Here is an 11475-nt window from a genome sequence, read left to right as displayed (position 1 = left end):
GAGTGAACAATGAACTTATTTTGGAACATCTGTATTACTAATATGCATTTGTACTAATTTTTTTACCAGATATGCATATGTACAAATTACTCCCTTTATTTTAAAATGTATTGAGATATATATAAATATAATTACCTTTTCAAACAATCTTTTCAATATTATACTTTAACTACTACTGTTTTCTTTCGTTTATTATCAATACCTACAAAATCGACGCCATATAAAAATAGTCAAATACAAATCTAACAATACTACTTTATTATATAATGATATAAAAATCAAATAAAAAGTCATAACATTAATCACATATCCAATCATACCAGGTATGCATATGTAAAAATTACTCCCTTTATTTTAAAATGTATTGAGATATATATAAATATAATTACCTTTTCAAACAATCTTTTCAATATTATACTTTAACTACTACTATTTTCTTTCGTTTATTATCAATACCTACAAAATCGACGCCATATAAAAATAGTCAAATAAAAATCTAACAATACTACTTTATTATATAATGATATAAAAATCAAATAAAAAGTCATAACATTAATCACATATCCAATCCTGTACTTTTAATCCATTCATTAGACAAGATTTTATGTTTTGATTTTTCTCAAAATAAAAATGCCTTATATATTTTAAAATAGACGGAGAAACAAGTTAGTATTCCTTTATCATACAATAATACTCTATTGTCATAAATATATAACGTTTGTTTTTTCTTGAGCAAACTTTCGAAATTTTTCCCATCAAGGAGATCTCAACGGCAGGGCACTGTTGGCCTGACCTATATATACACATCTTTTAAACGGGTCTTAAGAGCCTCGCAACGCGTGGCTTATGTGGCTAGTTTATATGAAGCCATGAAGCCCCCATTTCCATTACCAGAAATGAGAAGTTCTACGGTTCTTAAACCTCCAAAACAAGAGCCAAGAACAGCTACAGTTCACACTGCCAGCACCTGAAGACCCTACAAACTAAAACGAGCTACTAACCTCCACTACATGTGTGAAGCAAACCAGGGCCAAATAACAGGAGCTAGCAACTCAAGCCATCATCAACAAAACCCACCACCCAACTGACAACAGCAAGCACGCAGAAAAAACACACTCAGATTCTGGAGACGCTGAGCCACGAAAATATAAAGTCTAGGAAATAAAGTGGAATAGTTTATTATAAACTTGCAGGTAGGTCTGAGGAAATAAAGTGGAATTGTTTATTACTACTATATGACTTGACAGCAAATTAAGTCTTAACATCAATAACAGCTTTCTCCAAAATGACATACATCTTCCCTCCCAAAATAAATCAACTAATCAAGACATAGCCAGGATTTGAATCTTTTTGAGACGGAGAGGATGCATACCAATAAAGTGGAAACAAAGTGGAGTATATATCAACCTGCATCCAAACGCTTATATTTCATACAAACAGCCCTTCATTGGCAGGGCATCCTATTAGGTAAATAATAACATCATATAAGGATCAGGTTGCATATTTTGAAGAACCTGATGAATTGCTACAAGCCTACAGCAGTTTTAAATTTTCAAATGACAACAAAATACATCTACTGGACCTAGTTTGTATGTATGTTGTGCTCTGACTGTTTCGTGCCTACTACAATAGCACAAAATGGTACGCTAATGTATACCCTTAAGTTCTTTAAGAATCATTGTACAAATTTCTTCCGTGTTGATTGGTAGGAAGAGAGAAAAAAAGGAATGTATCCAAGGAGAGCTGGCCAACTCATAGGAGAAGTGAGAGCTCATTTCTCCTGTATCACAACTCAGTCTCACAAGCATGTGCAATAACCATCAGCATGTTTTGTGCAATTGTGCTTATTACAGATTTATGCATTAGCAAGCTTTGGAATAGGTATTACCTTCTTCAGAAATCTGTTCAAAACAGCCCAGCATTCAGTGCTATGAAGCTTCTTTAGTCGAGATTGATGATGTCTCAACATCTTGAGGACCTCCTGCTGCTCGTTCCATTGGGGTTTCACTTTGAGCTTATGATAATTATATGCAACAACACCTGCTATTGCTCCAGATTGCAGAAAAGATGGTGTAAGAGAAATTAATGGGCTCAAACTTGAACAAGGGTGTAAGAGAAAATAAAGTTAAACCAATAAGAGAAAAAACAGTATAATATACCTATCAAATAACCAATTATATTTATAAAGGTAAGCTGTGTATCTGCAAAGATAGCAGCTGACAGCAACACCACAGTCCAATCCCTCACAATTCCAGTAACACGAGCTGTCAGTGCACTAGTTCTGGAAATGACAAGGAAGACTGAGGGATTTAGGGTGAAAGTGCATATGCAGTTTAAGAACAATTTTCAAGTTAATTAATTATGAGATCAAGTGGTCAAGATATATGCAAGGGCTCACATAGTACATCATGGAAATCAAGTTAAGCCTCTCCCTTTTTCTTCAGAAAAATCTCATGAAGATCAGTCTAAGGGCTTCTGTGACGATTCCACCCATCTGGTAAACCACACAGATCAAGCTGATTGTATTTTCACCAACAGATGCCACAATAACCCCAATGCTGATGACAGGCATGATAGCAAGCATTTTACAGCTCGACAGGCATGATAGCAAGCATTTTACAGCTCATTTCTTCAAGGCCAAGGGCAGCTCCGAGGAGAAACACAGCTACTACAATGCTCAAACAAAGAGTACATTAACATCATATTTTAAATTAATAGAAACCTATAACTTGATAAAAAACCAGAGAGCTCACATACTTATTTCCTTCAACATCTGTGCAAATGCAACAGATATGTAAAGGTACGGACTGCTCCCTAGACAGTGTGTCATTGAAAACATTGCTCCAATTGCAATGACCGAACTAACATATCTGCAAGTCCAGGTGTACTGGTTGAATTAGATAGAAATATTGTAGAGCACCTAAACATGTGCTGCTGGGTAGCTACAACCAAATATTGAAAATCAAACCTTTCCAAAAGAGTACAAGCCAAATATTGCTGTGTTTGGTGGATATTAGTTGTGTTAACTCCAGGGCAAAAAAGAAATAAAATCACCGGGCGGTTGTGTTAACTCCACTGTTCGACAGTCTTCTGTCAATGTAAAGCCTTCATTATCTACCAACTATGTAAAACTATCTCCCAATCTTAATGTAATTAGCCAGCCTACTTTGGCCGGCCCGGCTAAAAAAAGAAAGAAGAGTAGAAGCAAGCCTACTCATTACACTATTCAGAATTAAGAAACATCCATCCAATCGAGATCCAGGGACTACCACATTTCAAATGACTTCTATTATGTTCTATAATCGCATGCCTCTTGACATTACCATATGCATATTCAGTTGCTGCCCCAGTCAGAATCTTTTTAAAAAATGTGAAACCCGCTCAATTACTTGAAATCTTAAGCATAAAGTTTTTTTTTCATTAACAACAAACAGGATAACATTTTTTTTCCCTGTCCTAAGAGGAGGTTTCAAGGAACAGCTGTCTAACTGTTGTCCATTTTTTTCCTTCTCTAACATGAGATATATGTATCTATTTTGACAAAAATCCAACAATGTCAGCAAGGATATAATAATACGTCTTCAACATATACATATAAATGCATAAACTATATTCCTGCTTTCTTATGTCAATGAAATGGCAGAGCTCCTACTCATTCCCTCAAAAAAAAATAAACTATATTCCTGATTTGTTCATATGAGGAGAGACAGACTTGCAAATGCTTTATTCATGCTTCGATGGGTCATGGAACATGATATACTGATGAAAAACTACTGTGCAAATAAGAAAATCTTATATGGTTCATGACTCGTATGTAGGTAGTCATTCCCTCCTCAATCTATCCAATCTGGGAAATATAAGGTTATCGGTATTTGTTGTAACATCTAAGGCAGTGGGCAAGACCTAGCCAAACAGTTCAATTTTAGCTCTGATAAGAAATAAGTAGATCAATCATATACTTGCAAGAAACTTTCCAGTCCCATTATCTCCATTTCTGTCCACTTCACCAACTCCAGCAACAAGAATGGGCGAAGGAAAATCAGATGCCTTTATGATTGCATCAATAGTCTCTTGCAAATCAGTCACCGCACCACCCTAGACAACAAAAGGAAAAACATTGACATCACGGAAGAAAAAATGATTATTTTAGGAAAACATGGGTTTAGCGTTATACATACTGTGACTATTAACAGAACGAAGTACTTCTGCTGATTCCTGGCAAGTGATTGGTGTGCTATTGCAGTAGTAGTGCTAATTACTGGACAAAATAGTGTTGGCCAGCCAATGATACATTAATACATTATGAAGTGCACTGATATAAACTGACATAATCCCTTGTGTTCCCTCGACCTAAGGAAGTTTGATATAGTCAGGCACTCGGCCAATAGGCAAACAGCTAGCATATAACTTCAAGAAGCATTTCAAAAGCACAAAACACTAAGTACATAATTTCTTACAGAAGAAAAGGAAATGTGCTGTAAACCAAAATAAGAAGGATCAGCTTCTTCCAACTAGGCACTAGGGTTGAACTCACTGCAAGAAATTCAAATGTACATGACCAAAAGGGGGAGTTCTTTTTACCTTTTCTGTTTCTGTGGCTGGTCAATGAGAACCAGAAATCTCAGCACCTGATCCCCTTATTTGGCATCAAATACAAATCCCAACCAAAGGTGCGCAAGTTCAATATTAGCTGGTATATCTAAGCAGGCTTTTATATTGCATCTTCCTGTTGTGATGAACACCTCGAGTTGCATCAGTATCTTAATCGACCCCCATGCAACAGTACAATGTGGCACCAAAAGAAAACAAGTCAAGCTCCTCTTAAAATTATGCACCTAAATAACTTACATTACTATTCAAACAATGGACTTTTAGTTCTCTCTGCTACTAATGTGGCACCAATAGTGAAATCAAGAAGTAAAATTCCTCTTAAGTTGAAGTTTTAGTTCTCTGTTCTAATACAAAATAATCTAGACACTATGCATTGGGAGAGCCCTTATAGCAAATGTGATACCCCTTTGTCAAAAGTAATAAGCGTCCTAAGACCAACTTGCAAATAAGTTTGAGCTTTTTGATAAGTGCACAACTAACAATGGTGCTACTGTTAAATTTATCAATTACCAGGAAGCACCTTTATTTGATGGATATGCTCTTCAAATTGTCCAGTTGAATGTCTCCTACAGATTCATCACAAGCAAATAAGAAATGAATGCCCAAAGAATGCACAAGAAGGCTTTAATCAGCACATCAATTTCCATATCATCACACAAACACAATGAGCATATGCATATAAATAAGCAGCTTACCAGGTCGATACTCTCAAGATGGCAAACCAAAAGGATCCCAAAAATTTAAAAATTGAATATTTGAGGTATCCTTCGTATGCAAGTCATGCTTCGAAACCCTTTGACCAGATTCACAGAAAGGAAATAAATTGGAATAGTTTGTTATATGATTTGACAGCAAATTAAGTCTTAACATCAATAACAGCTTATATATCAACCTGCATCCAGAAGACAATGTATTTCTGAAATCTTGTGACAGATTAGACAAGTTCCTTGCAGGGGATCTTCCCTAACAGATCAGAACGTTCTTTAGCACTTCAGGAGAGAACATCTCAGATAGCTCAAAGTGCAAAAGGTATAGAATGGATCGACATGGAATTTAAGAAGTTTTTGGAGGTTACATATCACTATACCAGACTCTTGATCTTTGGAAAACTGCAATTCCATACAGTCATACGCTTATACTTCATACAAACAGCCGTCCATTGACCTCCTATTAGGTAAGTAATAACATTATGTAAGAATCAGGTTGCATATTATGAAGAACCTGATCACCTGATGAATTGCTACAGCAGTTTAAAACTTTAAATGACAACAAAATACATCTACTGGACCTAGTTAGTATGTATGTCCCGTGCTCTGACTGTTTTGTGCATACAACAGTTCAAAATGCATGGTAAGCTAATGTATACCCTTCAGTTCTTTAAAGCATTGTACGTTGTACAAAATGTCTTCCTTGTTGATTGGTAGGAAGAGGGGAAAATATAATGTATCCAAGGAGAACTGGCCAACTCATAGAAAAAGTGATAGCTCATTTCTCCTGTATCACAACTCACAAGGATATGCGATAACCATCAGCATATTGCTTTTGTTTTATAACAGATTTATGCATTAGCAAACTTTGGAATAGGTATTACCTTCTTCAAAAATCTGTTGATACTCTTTTGAGATGGAAAACTAACCGATATGGCATCCAAAATTCGAAAATTGAATATTTGAGGTGTCCTTGGCATCCAAGTCATGCTTCAAACCCCTTTAACCATCTTCACAGAAAGGAAATATATTGGAATAATTCATTAGGTACATAATTTGACTGCAAATTAAGTCTTAACATCAATAACAGCTTGTATATCAACCTGCATCCCAGAAGATAACGTACTTCTGAAATCTCGCAACTAACAAGACAAATTTCTTGCAGGGGATCTGCCTAACAGATCATAATGTTCTTTAGCGCTTCAGGAGAGCACATCTCTCATTTATTGCTTGCTGATATGGTTTTATTCTTTCAGTCCTACCTTCAAAATAATTTAACAACTCAATGAGCTAGGAAAACTTAATCCTAACACTGACCTCTTCCAGTTTCCTTTTTCTTCCCTAGTTGACATGCTTCAATATCCATGATGTTTCAAAGTTGCACAACAGTAGTATAAGAACTAAGAAGCCTTTCTTAGCAAATCAGCAGCCAAGACAACATGTTCCAACAGGAGCCTACTATAGTTGATTCATAGTACATTGTGTGTGTGGGTACCACATAAAAACCAAGAATGCAGTGTGACATTGCTGCCTTAAGCGCTTCCAATTTTTTTTAATTAATGGAAAGCAAAGCTACATTTGGTCAAAATATTTTGTAAAAACTATATGAACAGCAAATGAGATGGTTCTCTTCAAAAGAATCTTAGGTTCCAGTCAACCAAAGAAATAACTAGCAAGCATCCACAGGAACATCAATACATCATTGATCTTCATTATCAATATGGAACTAAAATTGATATTGACTGAATTGTACATATGTACAACATGCCAACCTCTAAACCAAATAACAAGTCTAAGAGGTGCACAAAGTTAAAAAGTAAGTCAAATTGTATGTAAATGCCTATAGAAATTGTGGGAAAAGACCCAAGTTAATCAAATTGACAGTTAAAAGGTCAAATGGAAGGGACAAGAAGAGGCACATACTTGTGATCTGCTACTAACAATTCATCCTCTGCAACCTTTAGCAAATACCATGGAAATGCTATTGAATCTGCCACAACTTTTTTCACTCAAGCCTAGTTTATCAACAATCAAACTCCAGATGCCTCTAACATCCTCCTTCCCAATCCCAGATCTGCTTTTCTAACAGTGCGGTCTCTGCAGAAGAATCAGACATGAGGGTTTGAATCTGATGCATTAGTACATGACCGTTCTGGGTAGCTGTAAATTTTCTCAAGTACTAAAAGGCAGGGAAAGAAGGAAAATGTATGATTATATGCACGCAAAACATATGAACATATAGTACGCTTATAAATCACAAAATCTATTGCTAGTGAAAAGGTCATACTTCCTTTCCAAAACAAAAGAAAGGGATAGACCCTTTTATGGTTAATTACCTCTGATCTTCAGCAGCATTATAAATGACGCATTAGTGCTTAAGAACTTGACAGATTCAAATTAACCATCTTCAAAGCAAATGAATTATCAAATCTGCAAAAGCAAATTCTGATTATCATCCCGCATGGATTGAGGCCTACAGCGAACAAAGATAAGCTTCAAAATTTAAACACAACAGAAACAGAAAGCCATACATCAATTATGACCCTATGGTGGTTACTGTATGAGATGAAACTGTGATCTCCATCTTCATCAACCAATACGCAAGCTGAAGCACATGATGAGCGCACAACATAGGTTCAATAGAACAGGAAATTTAGAGATGCAAGATACAATTTATAGCATTACAAATATAGATACAGCATGTTTAATCATCACAAAATCACAATAGGACAGGGTACATTCATATAAAGGACAAGGTATATTCACTATAGGCTTGTATTTGAGACAGTGAGAGTAGAACAGCATTACAACACCTTCTCAAGCATTGCAAACTGTTAAAAGTGGCCAAACATGATAACTAGAAGAATCTTGGGCACCTGAAAATGATCAACAAAACTATACAACTTCACAGAAATAGGTTACTCATATAGATATATATGCAACAGTGCATCCATGGATCATCTAACAGTTTAAATTTCGGAGAATTTTGTTCATTCTGGCATTCTGCTATAGGTAATGGCGCAGCTGATTGCAGTAAGCCATGTCGAAATGATTAGCCTCTTGTAGCAGCATCCTTTACCTTAATTCTGCAATTCTGCTGGTGAAGATCATTTGTACGGACGCGACAACCCTATCGCGATGCTCGCGCGCCCCGGCCGACTTGGCACTGGCACCCGGGCACTGCTGCGCCCCAAGAGCGGCGCCGTCGGGCCACCCTCGGCCATCGAGCGACGAGGAGCAAGGAGCCAGGGAGGCCGGCCCGCGCGCGTGAGAAGCTGGAGGAGCCTCGCCTCGGCTAGCCGGCGGGAGACCGAGCTCGTATACCCGAGCGCGTGCGGCTGCGTACGTGCAGGCTGCAGGTGCGTGTGGTGGGTAGTGGAGCGCCGGCGCGGCCTGGATTCCGGCCGGCCGGCCGGCCGGCGGCGGCGAGGGTTTGGTGGATGGGGGTGCGAGGCGTGGCGTGGCGTGGCGTATGCGGGAAGGGACATGGGTGGTGTGTGTGGCTATAGCCTTTTACCTCCCCTCCTCTCTCTCTCACCTTCTCTCTCTCCTCACTGGCTAATAGGACAGAACCCCGGAAAATAATAAAATAATAATAGATCCCACGCAGCAACGCCCAACGCCGAGGCCGCCATTGCCATTGCCATTGCCCGGCCGTGTCGCGTGCTCCTCTTCCTCCTCTCCGGCCGGCTTCTCCATCCCCACACACATCCGCATCTGCCCTTGAAGGAGAAAAAAAATGCTCTAGAAAAGAAGGAAAAAAAAAAAAAAAGAGGTGAGACTGCTACGCTCACCCACCCACCCACTCGATCGTCCACTGCTGCGGCTTGATTATTTTTATTCTTATACACTAAACCCATCCAAAACCCTTGATCGATCAGGCAAGCTTCGAACCGACCTCTTCTGCCATGGCTGGTCCAGATAAGAAGAAGGGGAAGGGGAAGGAGAAGGTGGTGGAGGATCAGGAGGTACGTGCGAATATAATACGATCTCCTTCTCCACTGACTTCTCGCGGCCGGCCATGCATGTGTGTTCTTCGATCTCTGTAATCGATCTGATCGTTGGTTTTTTCTGCTTCTCGCTCGCGATCTCTTTCAGCCTCCTCCATCCCCAGAGTTTGAGCTTAACTTGAACAAGCTCACAAGTACCTACCGCAAGCTGATGGAAGAGATTCCTGCAAAGCTGGAGACTATCCTCAACCAACAAGCCGAGAAAGAGAACACCAAGTTTGAGAAGATCGCGGGCAAGCTTTGCACGCCACCAAAGGGTGGAGGCACCTTCTTGGTTCGGCTCGTACCGAGAAGAGAATCAAACTTCGACGAACCTGTTTATCTGCTGTTCAGGTGGAAAGACCTCTACTTCGAGGCATTCTACTCAAGAGGTGCTTGTCCTTTTCTTTCCTGATGATCTTCTTTAGATCTATACACCCCTCCCTGATTAAATATTAGGGATTGTAGTGAGATTGTGTATGTGTAATTAAGCTCAACTTCAAAACAACAATAAAATGTGCTCGACTTAATTGCGCGTTCCTTCCCTAAGTAATTGTGTGAAATGTGGATTTGTTGGGACATTCAATTCCTTGTTTTAATTGTACATGTTGCCCAAAAGATCATAAAAGAAAACATAACAAATTAGATCAATAAATATGGGATATATAACTCGATCCACAAATTAACATGCATATTTAAATTTAACTTATATAACAATGTTCATATATAATGTAATGATATTCGTGCTGATCTTGTTGTGCAGGCAAGTGGTACAGGCTCAAAGACCACGAGGAGAAACTCCCACCACGCTCCCAACTCCCTTATTCAGAGAAGCCAGATGAAGGGATCTATGTTCTAATGAACACCACCAGCTACGGCAGCATCGGTGGAAGCTCAGTTGTGTTAGGTCCTCGGGCCTGGGATCACTGCCACGTCTCGTTCCTGAAGGCTGATGACTTGGTCAGGCAATCAAACAAGAAGCCTTTGACCTCCGGTGAGTCACCTGCGCTTGCTGTCCCCGTTGTTGGTATCTCAGAACCCTTGAGGTTCCCCCAGCTGCAGAAATGGATTGTTGAGAACTGTACAGCTACAGCATCAAGTGATGTGATGGTGCCTTACGAGTTCACTAAGCATTTCACTAACTGGGGTGACCTCTCCACTGCATTGTTCTCCGGGAAACTGACGGAAAAACTGAAGGCATACACTCTTGAGCAGATAGCTGAGATGCTCGGCATTCTCATGAGCGGCAAGAGGGAAGCGGTTCGGTCACCTCCGAAGAAGAAGAACGACCATGAGGCAGGCTCCTCCCGCAACCGTGGTAAGCGCAAGGACAATTAATTCCAAGAGCAGGGATGTGTAGCGGTCGATCAAACACCGTACCTTGAAAATGGACATGCTGCCAGCTATATATACTCTATATATATTTGTCTTGTGTTGGGACAGACGACTAAACCAGAGAGCAGATTTTCGTGTGCGCGTAAGCTTCTTCTGCCTCCGGGCCGGCTAATGTGTGTGTGTTGGAACCAACCAGATTTTGATCTGTGCGATATATCTGCAGGCTAAACATTCTGTCCGATCGATCGGCCGTCGTCCATTTTTGTACTGTGAATCGATCGATTTTAATCTGTGATGGAGATATAGGTTATGTCTGTGTGATGAGCTATATATATTGATCTGACGATGCATGCATGTTGCGATGTTGCTTCTGTTGTGCATTGCCGGTCCACCTCGCATATCCAAGTATAGATCCCTAGAGAAGAGAAGCAAAGGTATAAACCAAGACCTGTAAAGCCACACACACACCAGAAGTCGATCCAGCTTAACTTTTGATATAGGCTACGCAATTGAGGATGTTATTGCACCATCACTAGTTGACCAGCAATAGCAGTTGTGAAACCAGTAGCTCTAGATTGATATAGCAGGACTTGCTTCATTAGTTACATATCTTGTTCCTGGAAGAACTCTAGAAGGTGAAAATCCAGCAAGAGGTGGTAGTCATTCTTATTGAGAAAGATAAAGAAAGCAAGCTGTGTTCCCAATAGTGAAGGCAAGGAACTTCTGTATGAGAAACATTTCCTGAGCGCGCGGAGACGGAGATCTTGAATCTTGATGGACCAAAAAAGGAAGTCTATATCACAAGCAGGGTTTGATGGCACCCGCTACTCTTC

General features: G+C 39.4%; 1 protein-coding gene and 1 long non-coding RNA gene across 10 annotated transcripts; one reads left to right on the top strand and one right to left on the bottom strand.

The window, feature by feature from the left end:
• Positions 1–982: 982 nt before the first annotated feature.
• On the bottom strand, positions 983–8782 carry LOC127781554 (uncharacterized). 9 transcript variants are annotated; one of them, XR_008019025.1, is made up of 16 exons: positions 8398–8782; positions 7850–7923; positions 7655–7748; positions 7242–7415; positions 6422–6580; positions 5699–6328; positions 5504–5574; positions 5307–5404; positions 5132–5177; positions 4582–4760; positions 4179–4350; positions 3960–4095; positions 2758–2870; positions 2399–2668; positions 2160–2281; positions 983–2040 (listed from the first exon to the last, which is right to left on the bottom strand). It is a non-coding gene; the product is annotated as an uncharacterized LOC127781554 (long non-coding RNA). The 9 variants fall into 9 exon arrangements; XR_008019024.1 differs by having other exon boundaries at positions 5504–5569; XR_008019022.1 differs by having other exon boundaries at positions 5504–6328.
• Positions 8783–9226: 444 nt separating this feature from the next.
• LOC127782003 (uncharacterized) lies at positions 9227–10645 on the top strand. Its single transcript, XM_052309077.1, has 3 exons — positions 9227–9286; positions 9417–9699; positions 10071–10645. Exons 1-3 carry the CDS (start codon positions 9227–9229, stop codon positions 10643–10645), a joined length of 918 nt encoding a protein of 305 aa, XP_052165037.1.
• Positions 10646–11475: the final 830 nt, after the last annotated feature.

Source organism: Oryza glaberrima, chromosome 8, assembly GCF_000147395.1.
Source record: "Oryza glaberrima chromosome 8, OglaRS2, whole genome shotgun sequence".
Lineage (NCBI taxonomy): Eukaryota > Viridiplantae > Streptophyta > Magnoliopsida > Poales > Poaceae > Oryza > Oryza glaberrima.
Note: the sequence above shows the minus strand (reverse complement) of the source record. Positions and strands in the feature narration are given on the sequence as shown.

Bases quoted from the DNA above. Each gene is read 5' to 3' on its own strand.
- LOC127782003 (XM_052309077.1), top strand. From the start codon at position 9,227: ATGGCTGGTCCAGATAAGAAGAAGGGGAAGGGGAAGGAGAAGGTGGTG. The intron at 9,287-9,416 runs GTACGTGCGAAT...GATCTCTTTCAG, and splicing joins AGGTGGTGGAGGATCAGGAG to CCTCCTCCATCCCCAGAGTT. The intron at 9,700-10,070 runs GTGCTTGTCCTT...CTTGTTGTGCAG, and splicing joins CGAGGCATTCTACTCAAGAG to GCAAGTGGTACAGGCTCAAA.